Source organism: Ceratotherium simum, chromosome 22 (genome assembly GCF_057802395.1).
Source record: "Ceratotherium simum simum isolate JZ-2026a chromosome 22, ASM5780239v1, whole genome shotgun sequence".
Lineage (NCBI taxonomy): Eukaryota > Metazoa > Chordata > Mammalia > Perissodactyla > Rhinocerotidae > Ceratotherium > Ceratotherium simum.
Window position 1 is genome coordinate 15,308,693 of NC_141921.1, and position 15,548 is coordinate 15,324,240.

The 15,548-nt window shown below is 60.0% G+C and overlaps 1 protein-coding gene across 2 annotated transcripts in view; it reads right to left on the reverse strand.

Moving 5' to 3' along the window:
* Positions 1-15,548, reverse strand: part of PTPRF (protein tyrosine phosphatase receptor type F) — an 84,978-nt gene that overhangs the window by 14,282 nt on the left and 55,148 nt on the right. Inside the window, exons 10-21 of one of the 2 annotated variants that reach the window (XM_087446105.1) lie at positions 15,388-15,524; positions 14,756-14,900; positions 10,571-10,876; positions 9,724-9,917; positions 6,543-6,569; positions 5,095-5,212; positions 4,438-5,016; positions 3,680-3,777; positions 3,247-3,500; positions 3,069-3,162; positions 2,298-2,513; positions 1,836-1,990 (exon numbers count right to left, since the gene is read on the reverse strand). In XM_087446105.1, coding sequence (XP_087302231.1) covers positions 1,836-1,990; positions 2,298-2,513; positions 3,069-3,162; positions 3,247-3,500; positions 3,680-3,777; positions 4,438-5,016; positions 5,095-5,212; positions 6,543-6,569; positions 9,724-9,917; positions 10,571-10,876; positions 14,756-14,900; positions 15,388-15,524 — 2,323 coding nt within the window. The remainder of the gene's footprint in view (positions 1-1,835; positions 1,991-2,297; positions 2,514-3,068; positions 3,163-3,246; positions 3,501-3,679; positions 3,778-4,437; positions 5,017-5,094; positions 5,213-6,542; positions 6,570-9,723; positions 9,918-10,570; positions 10,877-14,755; positions 14,901-15,387; positions 15,525-15,548) is intronic. The other variant, XM_087446106.1, reaches the window with a different exon arrangement.

The window sequence follows — 15,548 nt, forward strand, 5'->3', positions numbered from 1 at the left end:
TGTGCACGCAGGGGAAGTACTGGAAGTTTGCGCTATGCCTGCGCCCTGGAGCAGGCATCCCCTGTGCAGCTACAAGTCCAGAGAGTGACAGAGCCCACCTCGGGGCCTGCTGAGCCGACGGGACAGCCACACGCCAGGAGGCTTCCAGTCGAAGCACTGCCCCTCCCTGCTGGGCCCGAACTGTGTACAGGGATAAGAAGTGAAGGGGGAGGTGTGTGAAGAGAGAAGGAAGGACTCCTACCTTTCTTGTTTACTAGGTCCCGAAAGACAGGCAAGGATAGAAGAAAGGAATGGTCACTGTTTCCGCCAAGCACTCAGGTCCTCTGGTGACAGGGGGGACCTATCTATGGTACCCACATGGCACTTACAGGGAGGGAAACCTCTCCTGCAGACACCAGGCCCCACACAGGAGTGGGAAGGAGGATGAGTGGGTGTGTGGGACACTCCTCACGTTCCCCACCCACAGGTCTCCATGGCCTGGACCAGTGAGCCTGACTCTATTCACCCTGGGAGGAAGGAGCCACTGCATCCAGCTCAGGGGTCAGGGGTGGGGCCTGGGGAGAGATGGGGCACAGGAACTCATACGTGGCGATGTGTTCAGACATACGGACCAGCACGCGCTCACTGACAAGCGTTCACTGATGCCTTGTGGGCTCAGCCTTGTGCTGGGTGCTGGAAACGCAGGCCCAGCGATGTGCCCAATGAAGCATCACTGGGGCAGTTGGGGGACGGTGTGGGGAAGAGGTGGGGGCCGAGAGAGCCTTGTGGGCACCAGAGCCTGGAAAGTGGCCTTGAAGGAAGAGACAGCAGCTGCTGGGTGGGCAGGGAGCAGGAAAACTGCAGAGTGGAGGGCACTGCTAGAGCCGGCCGGGGACTTGCACTAGTTCAGCGTGACGACGTCGGGAGTGAGCCAGGGGCCAGGCCAGCCAGGCATCTGATTGTCAGGTTACAGAAGTCCGGCTTTACCTTGGGAGCCACTAAAAAGTTTTATACTGAGGGTGACAAAGTAAAATCTTTGGAAATAGCTCCCAGGCTGGGAGATGGATGGACAGGAAGGGGAGACTCCAAGAGCAGGTGGTTGCAACTACCCGAGAGAGAACTGAGGGGTGCTGTGTGCCAGGGCCCCAGCTACGCCTGCACATGCACTATCTTTGGGGAGCCCACTGAGAGAGAGAGGAGGAGCAGATCCAGCGACATTCACAATAGGACTCATGGGAGACCGTGAAGAGCAAGGGAGGAGGAAGGGTGACGGTGACACCCAGGTTTCCGGTTGGTAAACAGGGTGGATGGGCCAGACCCTTGTGATAGGGACCATGAGGAGGAGGGCTGCAGGGAGGGTTCAAGACACACTGAGTCTGGGGCAGCTGTGGATGCTCCAGTCACAGCAGGCGCTCGATGAACATCTGCCAGGTGAAGGTCTGTGCGCATGTGGGCCTGCAGCTGGGGGTGGACCTCTCTAGGCCTAGGCAGGAGAGCGAGCCTGGGGAGTCATCTAGGAATGGTGGCAGAGGAAGTGCTGAAGATAGGAGACCAGGAGAGGGTGGTCTCTTGAAGCTGAGAGACAGACATGTTCACATCCATCGAAACACAGAGACAGATAGACAGACACGCCGGGGAAGCACGTGAACCAGCTCTCTGTGAAGCTTTAGCTGCTCATGACACCTAGGCTAACACACACACGTGCACACATACTGCCTCTGCTTTTCCTGGCTTCCCACTGGGCCCGGGGTGCAGGCCAGTGTGGCTGCCCCATGCCCGCATGCACCACGCCCAGGGAGGGCCTGAGAGTCCAGGGGCAGGTGGCCGTCCCCTGGAGCCCTGAACGCAGAACTCACCTCTTGAACAGGAGAATGGCGATGACAATGAGGATGATGAGGATGACTGCCAGGACGGGACCCGTCACCCACAGCATCTCTGGCTCCTCCTGCTGCTGGGCGGGTGTCACCTGGACCACGATCTCGTCGGAGTAGGGGCTGGAGGCATAGCGCTTCTGCGGCCCAGTGAAGGAAGAGCAGGGACAGTGAGCTCAGCGTGAGATCCCCCACCCTCTGCCCAGCAAACCTGGAAAAAGGGCTCTGGGGCTGGGTTATGCTGGGCTGGGTGGGCCTGGTCTCCCAGACCCTAAGAGACTGACCTGAGCCTGGTCAGCTGACTGGGTCGTAGGGGCTGGTGTCTTAAGATCCCTAATGCAGGTCTGGGATCTCTGGGGCTGCCCCTGGCCTAAGATCTGGTGTTTGAAACTGGCCTGGTCTCGGGTCAGGCCTGGGGTGCTGAGAGCCCAGGGGGCTCAGGCAGACCTGGTCCACGGGCTCCTTCAGGGCGGCGAGCACAAAGCACTGGTAGCTCAGGTCTGGAGACAGGGGCCGGTTGTAGAAGCCCCGGTAGCTCTTCTTGTCTCCCAGGGTGAAGGTCTCGGGGAGCATGTCCATCTGTGCAGCCACATACGGCTTCAGCCGCTCTGCCTGCCGCCGTCGCCGCCGCTCCCCACCGCCCTGCTCGATGGCCTCCAGGAGCTGACAGAGCAAAGCACAGGAGTCACGCCAGCCTCGGAGCACACAGCCCTGGGCTGAGGGGAGGCTCACCTTCCCTGTCAGGGGCCCGAGCTGGGCTTGGCCCACTGTACCCGCAGAACGATGCCAGACCCCAGACACAGCCTTGCTTCCTCCCTGCCAGCCCAGTAAGAACAGGTACCCACCTCTGGGTACCTGCCTTTCACCCCAATCAGATGGGCCTGGTTCCACACCGCTGAGAGAAGAGGACTCGGGATGCCAAAGGCCCTGGGGGTGCCACTCGAGCCCTCTGTGGCCTCTAGACCTCAAGACTCTCCAAAGTCTACACGGCTCAGGAGCCTCTAGACAACTCTGCTTCTTCCCACCCCAGCAGATCCTCTGTAAGCCCTCAGGAGTGCTCTGGAAACTCCCAGAGAGCCATCCCAGAGTCCCTCTCCTCAGAGAGGGGCAGGCTGCTAGCCAGAGCAGCCAGAGTGATGCTACTGTGGGAGAGTCACTGGGGCCACAGCCAACCAGTAAGGGGCTGTCATTAGTGCCACCCTGTCCTGCCCCAGACACCTCGTCCAGCTCCAGCTCCTCGGGTGTGTTCCATCTCGGGGCCAGCATGCTCCCGCCCACACGGTCGATGGGCACCACCACGATGTAGAACCACCTGGGCGGGCAGAGCAGGAATCAGCTGTCATCACCATGCTCGCGTCGCCAGCCCTGCCCACCTCCCAAGGCCTCGTCTGCACACCTGACGAGTGAGAGGTCCTGCACGTGGGGCATGGAGAGGGTGAAGCGGCCGTCCTCCATGTAGGCAGAGGCAGGCAGCGGCTTGTGTGGTAGAAGGTCAGGGGCTGTGCGGATAGACACGAGGTGCTGCAGGCCCCCTGCGCTGCTGCCACGGTTCATCAGCACGAACGAGTACTCCGTGTTTGGCTGCAGGTCTGCAATCAGCTTCCGCATGGAATGCCCATCCACCTCCACGCTCTGCCCGTTGTACAGAATCTGCAGGGGACGGGGGCAGGGAGTGCACTTGGGTGAGGCTCCCCATCACAGGCCTCCCACGAGCATGCACACACATCTAACCAGGATCCTGTGTCACAAACACCCACAAACGGGACTGGAATGATGCCCGCAGCAGGCCTACATGTGTGCTGGGCTCTGCCGGCCGTGCCCTCACCCACCTTGAAGGGCACAGCTGACTTGTAGGAGTCAGGGACCTCCCAGCTGAGCAGCACAGATGTCTTCATTGCGGCTGCCACACGGAAGTTCTTGGCGAACACTGCAGAACATAAGGAGGGAGTCACCTCTGGCCACGTAACTGGGGTGGGGTGAACGGGCCTGAGGGGCTTCTGTGCCAGGAAGAGACACTGGTCAGGGGTCGGGGGTTAGGAATGGCTGCAGAGAACCAGGTAGCCCCACTCCCAGCCCTCTTCAAATCGCACACGTTCAGCTCTCAGCCCAAGCTCGTTGTCACGGTGAGCACCGGGCCAGAGCAGCTGCCACAGGACCCCTGGTCAGGATCTCCGGAAGTGCTGGAGCTCAGAGACACCAGGTCAGAGTGCCCAGAGGTCAGTGGGACCCGGTCATGAGAGGCATGTGGCTGCACGCCAGAGCGTAGTGGAACATGTTCACTAGAGGTCAGTAGGTCGTGGCCCCAAGAGATTAGCGTCGCACACCCGAGAAAAGTGAGGCAGTCAAAAGAGATCAGTAGGTCAAGGTCACAGGAGATTGAAGAGTCACACGGCAGAAATCAGGTCAAGGACAGCAGAGGTCAGGGGTCGCACACCAAGAACGTGGCACCCGTTTGCTAGAGGTTAGTGGTCACGGTCATGAGACTGGAGGATCACACAGCAGCTGCTGGTGGAGCACAGTCGCCGTCGGTCAGTGGGTCAGGGAGAGCAGAGCTCCCCAGGCGCAGCCACGTGCCCACAGCACACACCTTGCTCCACAGGCATGGTCCGGGCCTGGATGCTGGGGCTGAGTGGGCCGGCGCCTTTGCTGGTGCGTGCGCGGACCCTGACGTCGTAAGTGGTGTCCGGCTTCAGGCCGGAGAGTGCAAGGCAGGTGTCGGCAGTGACGTTCTGCAGCTCCTGCTGGCTGTTGATGTCGCGGTACACCACAGTGTAGCTGGTGATGCGCCCGTTCCTCTCCGCCAGCACTGGGGGGTCCCAGGTCAGCTCCGTGGTGGAGGAGGTCAGCCCCAGCACACGCAGGTTTTGGGGGAAGCCGCTGGGCGCATCCTCAGGGGTTGTGATCTCCTTCTCGAACTCCTCACCTATGCCGGCCCGGTTCTTGGCAGCAAGCCGGAAGATGTAGGTGGCACCCTTGTGCAGGCCGGTGACCGTAAAGTGCTGGTCGTCCTTGCCAAAGTCTATGGTGTTGGGTCTTGCCTCATCGGCCCGGCGGTACTGCAGCCGGTAGCCCAGGAGCTCGCCAGGCAGCTCCTTGGGCGGGTGCCACTGGAGCAGAGCGGTGTGCATGGCCGTGGTGCTGACCATCATGGCGGGCCGGCCTGGGACTGAACAACCACGCACCGGGCTCTGGCACTGCCCTCCTTTCTGCCCCACCCTCGGCTCTGTCCTGACCCCTCACTCACCTGCCCCGGTCGTCGTGACAATTTTGGGTTTGCTGCGGGCCCCGTCCCCCTTGGTGGTGTAGGCGGCAACAGTAATGGAGTAGGTGGTCTCTGGGGTTAGGCCACTGATGACGGTTTCCTAAGGGAGGAGGAGAGACCCATTCCCATCACAGGAGAGCAAGGAGAGGCCAGACCATGCCAGCCACCTCAGGACCTTAGCTGGGGGAAGGTCCCCAGAGCACACAAGGCCAGCGGTCCTGGGATGGTGGCTGTGCAATACTGGACTCTGCTGGAGGCAGGGCAGGCAGGTGGGACATGCGCCCAGGAGGAGCCCGCCCGTCCCAGGAGCCACACGTCTGGGGGAGACAGCTCATTCTTCCTTTCAGACAAGAACAAAGGGCCACGCTGTTCCTTCACTCCATTGTACTATGAATGACACCTCGTGAGGTCTGTGTACACACAACACAGAGGGCACAGAGCTCGCATGCATGGAGCACCTTGCACAGCTCTTGGCACGCACATGCATGAAGCCCACAGCTCCTCCTGTGTAAACAGATGGAGGGCCACCTGCAGGTACTAAGGCACGTGTGTGCTCACACGCACAGAGTGGGGTGGAGGGGTGGGCCAAAGTGCTACCCAGCAGGACCCCACCTGACCCCCATCTAGGTACTGGCTCTGTGAACACCTTATGCTCTGCAATACCTCCTGAGACAGGGAGGAGAGACAGGAGGACAGGGAAGCCCCACTCTGGGGAATGCACTTCTCCACTGTCCCCGGTGATATCTGATAAGTCAGCCAGGGCAGTGTCCCCCAGCCTTGGCAGGCCCTGCCCACGCACCGATCTCTAGCCAAGGCATCATTTCCGGACATGCGGAGAAACACCACGGGAGGCCAAGCCACGCCACACAGAGGGAAGAGTGAGAAGAAGGGAGGGGACCACTGTCCAGTGGGAACAGAGCTGTCACCACCAACCCTGGTGTCCCTCCAGCTCTGAGCCTCAGGTGGGGCCACTGCAGCTGCCACCAACCCCTCAGAGGCCCCCTCCTGCCCCAGCTGGAAGGTCTCCCAGGGTTGGGGCTCCAGAACGCACCAATACTAGAACCCAGCTCCCCAGATTCCTCACCCAGCCTGGGCCCAGAAGCAGGTGATTTTTCACAGCAGAGATCAATAAGGCCTAACGATCAGGATCGGATTTAACTCCATCCCTGTCTGGCCAGAGCAGGGGCCAGGCCCTGGTCGATTCCAAACGGTAGCCTGAAATTGCTACTCGACAGGCGAGAAGGAAGGATTAGAGGAAGTGCCAATTGCGGCTCAGCTCCGTGCTCGCATCTAAATGCCAATTTTCTCTGGATGCGGCTGGTGCCCTGTGGATCTTGGTGGCTCAGGCTGAGAGGAAAGGCAGGGGAGGGGCGTGTCCCACGAGCCCAGCCCAACCACGTCTTGCCCGCGCTCGCACACCTGCTACTTACATAGTCCTCGGACTCCTCTGGCCGCCACTGACCGCGGGAGAGGGAGAGAAAGGGAGACAGGATGTGAAGGACTCTGGCCCAGAGGGGGCCTGGCTGGAGCAAGGGGCAGGTGAAGGGGGTGGGCCGCTGAAGTGCCCATGTGGGGAGCACTCCAGCACCACTCCCCATCCGAAGATCCCAGCCCCTGCCTCTCGGAGCCCAAATGTGTGTGGCAGGGCTGAGGAGGGGAGGGAGACCTGGGGGGCAGACAGCCCGACGGGGGAGGGCTCCCTGACACTGAGGGATCAGAGCGCACCACCTGGAGGTGCTTGGAGGGAGAGACCACCAGATATGGGGGGTGGGCTTGACAGTTCAGGCAGAGGGTAGACACTGAGGGGTAAAGGGGGTGACTGTACACCCTGGTTTGCCTGGACAGTGCTGGCCTCTGCTGGCTGTCAGGGTATGATTATCCATGATGTCGCCTTTCACTCTCAAAAGTATCCCGGTTGGGATGACAGATTATACAGTTCCCCAGGCAGGCGTGGTGTCCCAGGAACAGCAAGAGCTGCATGGCAGAGGGGGGGCGGGGGGTGCCGGGTGGGCAGGCTGGCCAGCAAGGTGAAGGTGTGAGTGCCACGCTTGGAGCCTGGGTCCTGCCCCACAGGCTCAGGGGAAGCACTCAGACCCCGTGTCCTTCCTGGGGTGCCAGAGATCTCCTCAAGGTAGGAAGGTCTGTTTCAGGGCTGCCAGTGTGACTACTTCTTGGTACACCATTCTTTAGGCCATAGTGCATGCAGGTGTACTAGTTGGACATGTGCAGCGAATGAGGTCTCCATTCTGTGGTCCTGTGGCACTGGAGGGCTGGGGGTTGGCCAGTGTCCCCGACAGAACAGGGAGATGGTCCACGACACCTCCAAGATAGAGGCACCAGGGGGTCCTCTGGCCCAACCACCCTTATAGTGCTGGTCTGGCCTCTGTCCACTGGCCTCAGTTCCTCTGTTGGAAAGTCCTTGCAAGGACCATGGGACTGAATATGGGAGGAGCCCATCGACAGATCCCTACCAGCCAAGGCCACTTTCTAGAGTGGGGCTGGACCCACCTCTGCTCTAGGTTCCTTGCCAGGGGGGAGACCTGTGCTGCCCAAGCCAGGCCCGGGCACGGAGGTCCTCACAGGGCACCTCTCCTGTGTCGCAGGCAGAGTGAGAGAGAAGAAGAGAAAGACAAAGTGGGTGAAACAAAATGGAGGGAGAGGATGGAAGGGAGCAGAGCAAAGGAGAGAGGAGAGGAGAGAATGAGACAGACGAAAACACCGTCAGTGGAGGGAGAGACAGGAACACAGAGAGGAAGGAGGAACAGAGACAATGAGATGGGGCAGAACAGGGGGAGATGCAGTCAGAGGCTGTGAGGGAGGCAAACCTAAGGAGACACACTTAACAGGAGACAGGTCTGGCTACACACGTCGGGGGCACGTACCCCACGGTCCTGTCAGAGCTGATGTGGGCCCTGGGCTGAGCAGATGGTGCTGCTGGTGAAGAAGGACAGGCTGTGGTGTCCTTGACAGGGCGCTCAGGGGACAGCTGGGCCCTGTGGCCAGGCTGGGGACCAGGCCCCATCTGCTCTCCTGCCGCCCTGGAGCAGAATGACCCAGTCCCAAGGGGCTGCACGGGCAGGCCCTCCATCTGCAATCAGCTTCCCTGGAGCCTGGGCTCGTGTTTACCCCCCATCACAGGATGTCTGAGGCCAAGAGGGCCGTGTCCCTCATCCTATTGGCCCAGCTGTCTTCAAACCACGCGGGACCAGAAGGGGGCACCCTAAGTGGTTCCTCTGGAACTCCCCTGGCTGCAGCTGTGCTGCTGCCCCCTAGGATGGGGGGGGGCAGTAGGGAGCCCATTCCTGGGATGTTTCTGGGTGGGTGTGTCTGCTGAGCCCCCACGAGGAGCCCTCGACCTGGCCCAGGAATGCAGGCGGGTACACCCACCTCCTCCACCCCATTTTTTCAGCACTGGGCAGGCTGAAAGGAGGAAGATGGAACCTCTGGGCAGAAAGGAATTTTGCTTCAGAGTGCTGAGCCCAGCCAGAGGCACAAAGGCCCTGCCTTTGTGTGGCTGAGTCCACCCCTAAGCACAGCATGCAGAACATGGGGTACGTGCTTGTACCTCAGATCCCAGCCCAGGTAGGGGTGAAAAGCTGGATGGGGAGGGTGTGTGGGTTGTGGAGGGAATCTGGGCTCCTCCTAGGGCTGGCTCAGTGCTACCTCCTATGGATCCCCCCAAGGCCCTGATTCTGGATAGGGAGACCTTCAGAGCAGACCACACCAGGTGTCATGATTCATCAGCAGAATATTTTGGGAAGAATTCGCAATAGCAATTATAGCCCCTGCCCAGGAGTCCAGAGACTTGGCTTCTTATCTAAGCTCAGATATTATCACTTACTGGAAAATTGTGGAGCACTCACATAACCTCCCAGTATCCCAGGTTCTTCATCTGAATAGCAAACCAGTGCTCAAACCCCAGGGACCTCACCCCAAACTCACAGGCAGAATCACCGTCCTTGGAGGACAGAAGCACACAGAGGGAGACTTAAGGTTGGCTGGCCCAGACCTTGAAAGTAACATCAGGGGCTGAGCCATCCTCCTGGGGGGCAGGCGCAGAGCAACACCCCAGCTTGGCCCTTCACAGAACTCTGCAACTGCCAAGAGCCAAGTGGTGCCAGGTAACAGCCCAGGAGTCTCTCCTTGCCCCAGCTGTGGGAGGAGTGGCTGTGCAGCCCAGCTCTGTTGAGGAGGCACAGCCTGACAGTGAATGTGTTTCCTGCAAACCACAAAGGAGGGCTTGGGGTACTGAAGCCTGGGCAGGGGGTGACAATGGAGGCCTGGGTCTGCGCAGACAGAGCTCCTCACTGGTAGTGCTGGCGGCTGAACCACAGAGGTGACTGCCACACTGGGACTGTCACCAGGGCAGATGTTGCTGGCAGGGCCTGGCTTGGTACAGCTCAGGCAGACCCAAGACAGAGGAGGGAGTATTCCTGGAACCTGGCCCTAACCTCGGTCTCAGTGCCTCCCAAGCCCGACGCAGCAGGATGTCTCCGTGTGACAGTCCCTCTGAGGGCAGGCAGGGAAGGGGAACAAACCTGGGCTCCAAGGAGGAAGCAAGGTGTGCTGGTCTCACCCACCGTCCCACCCCTCCACCTCCCAGTGGCGAACCTGGGCCTCGGCCAGCATGACATCTTGGATGATGGGGGGGCCACGGGGCTCGCCATTCTCCAGCCGCACATAGGTGACCTGGTAGCCGCGGATCTGGCCGTGCTGCTTGCTGGAGACGGGCAGCTTCCAGGAGACACGCACAGCAGTGGAGTTCAGCGGCTCCACCTCCACCTTCCGCGGTGGCCCGCTGGGCACTGGGGGCCAGGGAGAGGAGGAAGTTAGGCCTGGTGGTGTGAAGCCCGGCTCAGGTGGGCACAGCACGCTCCAGAGCCTTGCTTTTGCCCCCCACTGCCCCAGGAAAGGCCCTGATGTGGTTTCCTTAGACTGTCTGTCCCTGGAAAGGAACATGGAAGGTTCCCTCTGCCTGGCAGAGGGAAGAGCCCAGCACCGGCACTGCTGACCCCTCTGGCCCAGAGCTACCTCACTTGGTACGGAGGGGAGAGGTAGGGCACCAGGCCTTCAACCACCCTAAAGTCAGCACAACCTGTCCTGTCTCCTCCTAGGCCCCCAGATCATGCCCAAGTCTAGCCAAGGCAGAGTCTCACTGATTCTGTTTTGAGTGTCTCTTGCACCACTCTTCCCAGTCTCGACCTCCCCAATCTTAGATGGGGCTGCTGCTTCTGCCTTAGCCTCTTAAGGCTCCAGCTGCCTTGGAGACACTCCCAAAGGCTGGGATTTGGGCATAGACTGTCCCACAGCTAGATCTCCCCAGTCTGGGCCATTAAGCCTACACGAGGAAGACGAGTCCCTCTGGGCTTACGGGAGGCAAAGGCCCTGGAGTGCGAGGCAGGTGGTGTCTGAGTGGGGTGACTCCCCTCCCACTCCTCCCCTTGGCGCTGCCGCCTACCGTCCTCATCGGTGCGCACCAGCACCGGGCTGCTCTCGGGGCCGGGGCCCACGTCTGTGTGCGCCCGCACCCACACCCGGTACTCCGTCCACTTCTCCAGGCCCACCAGGTCCCAGCTGGAGTGCTCGCGGCTGATGCCGTCCACCACATGCCGCCCGCGGTCCTCGCCGTCCACCGCCTCGTAGGCCACCGAGTACTGGGTGATGACGCCGTTGCGGCTGTCGGCTGGCGGCGGGACCCAACTTACCCGGACTGTGGTGGAGCCCACGCTCATGCACGTCACCTTCTGGGGAGGGGCGGAGGGGGCTGGGGAAGACAAATGGGGGAAGCAGGCAGATGGAGGGGTCACAAGCTCAGCGACCAGTCACAGAGGACGGGACACTCACCCAGGCAGGCTGCTCCCCAAGTACAGAAGGGCTCAGAAGGGCTAGAAGGGCAGCTGCCGCCACTGCCGCCACAGCCCGCTCCCTCTGGATCACAGGCGCTGCCGCCACTGCCGCCACAGCCCGCTCCCTCTGGATCACAGGCTCTACACACACACACACACACACACACACACACACACACACACACACACACACACACACACACACACACACACACACACACTGTCTCCCACACACATACGGTATCTCTGACATATACGGGGCTCTGGCACAGTGCCTCACACACACAAGACATATGCTGTCTTGCACAAAACACACGTGGTATCAGATACACACAAGCACGGCACCATGTCACCCCCACTGCCACCCCCCAGTCACACACATGATCACACAAGGAGAAATTCTCCAGCTGCTGTGCCCACAGCTCTTCTCTTCTCAGGACAAGTGGCCCCACTGGCTCTTCTGGTGCAAGGCTGCCTTGGCCTCTGCCTGCCTGGATGGGGTATCTGGGCCTGAGCCTCAGGGAACCAGACTGGAGGCCACTGGCCCCGGGATAGCTTGGAGAAAAGTACCCGGGAGAGGTGCTCTCACTCAACAGGTTCCTTCGGGGTTAGGAGGCAGGTCTGTGCCCCCCTCGTTCCCAGGTCCCCCTATTCCTGCTGAGGATTCTGCTGCCATTCCATGGGCTTCCTCACCATCATGAGTTCTGCTGCCACCCCCGCCTGGGTGACCAGCAGCCCCCTCAACCCAGCGGCCCCTGAGCCCCTCACCTCCAAGGCTTTCTCCTCCCCTGCACTGCTATGATCACGCCTAGATAATGCCACCAGTGGGGACGGCCCTACCTCCCAAACTGGCCTCCAACATCCCCTCACAGACCCTCACCCTTGTCCCAGCTCAGCTGCTCAAGGCCCCCAGCACTGCGCCTGCTCTTCACCCCCTGGGGACCTCCAACCACCGACCTACCATCCTTACGGCCCTCCATGTTCAGCTCAGACACCAAAGTCCACCATCTCACCACTCTTACCAATATCCCCAACTCCCTCGCCGCTGCCTCATTCACGCTGTTGCCCAGCTTGCACCAAGCTCTGAGCGGACCCAACTCTCCGCCTGCTCCAAGGCAGCACTGGGGCAGGTAGAGACCAGTCACCTGGCCAGGCAGGCTAGCACCCTCTGAACACCCCCCATGGCCTCACCTGGGCCCTCCATGTTGCCTGCTGGTCTCTTTCTCTGCCTAGCTCGCTCGGCCACGTTACACAGAATGCTTTCAACCTCCTCCCTGCTCCTCAAACCTCCAGCTCCCGTCGCCTCCCTTCCTCTCAGCACATGATCCTGTCTCCTGCTTTGCAGAGAAAACCGAAGACTCCCAACAGCAGCTCCCTCCACCTCTTGCTACCCAACTCACCAACCAACCTATTTGCATTGATTCTCTCCTTCCTCTCCAAGAACAGAGAAATGTGCCCTCCTGTCCAAGGCCAATCTCTCCCACCACTGTGCTCTGCCTTCTTCCCGCACCTCCTGAGCCTCGAATTATCCTTCTTTTCTCCATGTTTTCTGCTTCTCCCTATTGACTCGTTCCCAATTGCATTTAAACATGCTCAAGATTTTCCCATCAGAAAAGACAGATCCTGTCCCCAGCACCCCCATCCCAGCCACAGTGGTCCCCTCCCTCCCAGCAAAACTCCTAGCCTCTGAGTCCTCTGTCTCCACTTCCTCACCTTCCACACGCGCCTCGTGAAATCCAATCAACTTCAGTCTCAAAACTCCTGTCCAGGTCCACTCCTCCACATTACTAGATCCAAAGACACTCTTGCGTTCCTCTGGCCCTCACCACTCAGCAGCAGCATCTGGTCTGCTTGAAACTCTCTTCTTCCAACCTCCAAGACACTCCGCTCTCCTGGGTTTCCTCCCATCCGTGGGCATCCTTCTCAGGGTCCTCCACCTCCAGCTCAGGCCCTGGACTCCGGCGCCTGCCAGGTGTCACCATCGGGATGGCACACAGCGTCCCGCGCCTGGGTGCCCGCCTCTGTTTCCTGTCATACTCTAGGGAGCGGCACCGCCTTCCTCCCAGGTCTACACACCAGAAACAAGATTCACCTGCTGCTTCCCTCTCCCTCAGCCCCCCACACCTCATCTGTCATCGAGTCCTGGCTAGTCGGCTTCCCAGACAGCTCTCAAATCCACCACTGCCATCTCATCTGAGCCACCATCTTTGCCTGGACTGCTGCAAATCCTCCTATCTGGTCTCTGGCGTCCCGTAGGGCTGCCCTGCGCATCCTCACACAGCAGCCTGTCAGCCCTCCTGCCTGTCCTCTGGCCCGGAGGCCCTGACTGCAGGGATCTGGCAACTGCTCCAGCCACTCTGGCCCGCTGTTCGCCCCTGCCCACAACCAATTGCCTTCCCACTCCAGGGCCTTTGCACCAGCTGACCTCTGCCTGAGGCCTCCGTGTCACCCAAAGAGGCCCTCCTCAATCTCTCAGACCAGATATGGCTCCTGTCCCATCATCTCTCCACTGTTTGCCTCCTCCCCAGCACTTTACACAAATGTAATTAAAAGCTCATTTGGATAATTGTGGGTTTAATGGCTGTCTGCCCCACTAGACTAGGATCCCCACAAGCTGAGGGCATCAGGGTTGTGATGCCCGCCCTGCACTGTGCACGGGGCCTGGCACCCAGCAAGAGCACAGTAGATGGTTGTAGAATGAGTCCATGAACATCAGGGGCACACACAGACAGGCCTCCTGATGTCACTGGCATATGCTAGGGCATGAGGACAATGGCCCATGTCACAGGGACTGCCTCAGACTCTGCTGTATTTAAGGTCATCACATGTGTTCATTGTCTCGATGCCAAGATCCCATCCAGCCACATACCCACAGCCCTGTTATCACATAGAACCTCATGGACAGTGGCCTGCTGTGGCTGTGTGACCAGACACCCTGTGGTCTCAGGGTCTGTCATCGGGAGAGCTGCTACAGAGGCCCAGAGACTGGGTCACAGGTCACTCACCCAGAGACACACTCACTGAGTCCCAATCCTAAGAACAGTCTTACAGATCCAATCACAGGGGCACACGAGACACTCACTGCACACATGTACAGGTGCTGCAGGGCAAGGCGGTCAGACGTGGGCATACACACGCTCACAGCATCAGAGACTCACATGCAGAAATTCAGTAACACACAACGCCACAAAGGTGTCACACAGATGGCTTCGCAGATGGTCCCACACACGGATGGCCGTGTAGTCCCAATGCAGGCATGTGGACATGCTCAGTCACAGAGTGTCACTCTCACAGACGTGTCCCCATGTGCAGTTGGCTCAGTGTGATTACACGGCCCACACGTACTTCTCATGGTGGGGGGGCAGGAGGCAGGGAATATGCGTGATATGGGAGATGAGAAGTGGGGATACAGTAGGAAGGACGGCCACCAAAGCAGGTGTGGGACATGGCGAGCATGGTGGTTCCACCACTGAAGACAGCCCAGTCAGCAATTGTGACCAGCACAGGGTGGGAGGGAAGAAGGAGATGAGTGACAGACACAGAACTTACCTGGATGGGGGAGGGGGGTGCGTGGGGGAGGGGCAGGAGTCGGGCAGGGAGCAGTGAGGGCAGCAGCTGTCTGGACACAGACTAGTGGGCACTTACCTGTCCCTCTCTTGGAGTCCAGACCGAGAGCCCAGACTAGAATCCAGTCTAGGGCCCAGCAGACCTGACCAGCTGCCTGGTCAAGGAGGAAAGGTGTGTGTGTCTGTGTCCCAGCCCAGCTGTAGCAGGCAGTGGCCTCAGGAGATACTTACTGGACTGTGCCGTGCGGGCCTCAATGGTGGCGGTGAAGACACCCACCCCCATCTCGGAGCGGGCGGCCAGCTGGAAGCGGTACAGTGTGTCAGGCTTCAGGTCCTCTAGGGTGTAGGAGGAGGTGGGGTCGAAGGTCACCTTGTGCTGGAAAAGCAGGGAGCACTCACTGACTGCTCTGACCTGAAAGGTCACTCAGAGGCTATTCCCCAACAGGGGCTGCAACTGACCCCTCTAGACCCACTGTGGCTCCAGAGCTGGATCCATGCCACATGGCCACCTGGACCACACAAGAGACGCATGGCCCAGCCTTTGCCACAGGTGCCTCACAGACCACAGGGCCATGGAACACCTGGGATACAGGGTCCCAGGGGAACTTCAGGGTTCTGCTGCTGCCACATAAACCACAGGGCCTGGGACACCCAAGGATACACCTAGGGACTCTGCCCCTGGCACAGAGGTGACAAAGCCTACAGAACCATACAGGCCATGTGAGCTGCAAAGCCAAGGAGAACCCTAGGGGCTGTGCCCACACGACCACACAAATGTAGAAAAGCCTGCCTGGGTGAGCCCACCACAGACCCTTAGGCATCAGGACAAGCCCTCCTCCCTTCCGTCCCTGCTGGGCACTCACCTGCTGGCCTTCGTCCTCTGCAGCCCAGTACACCAGCTCATACTTAATGATCCGCTCCTGCGGGGGCAGCAGCCATGAGAGCTGGATCCTGGTGTCTGACTCTGCCTCGGCCTGGAAGTCCGCGGGCTGGGCAGGCACTGCAACAGCCCCAGGTGCCGTCA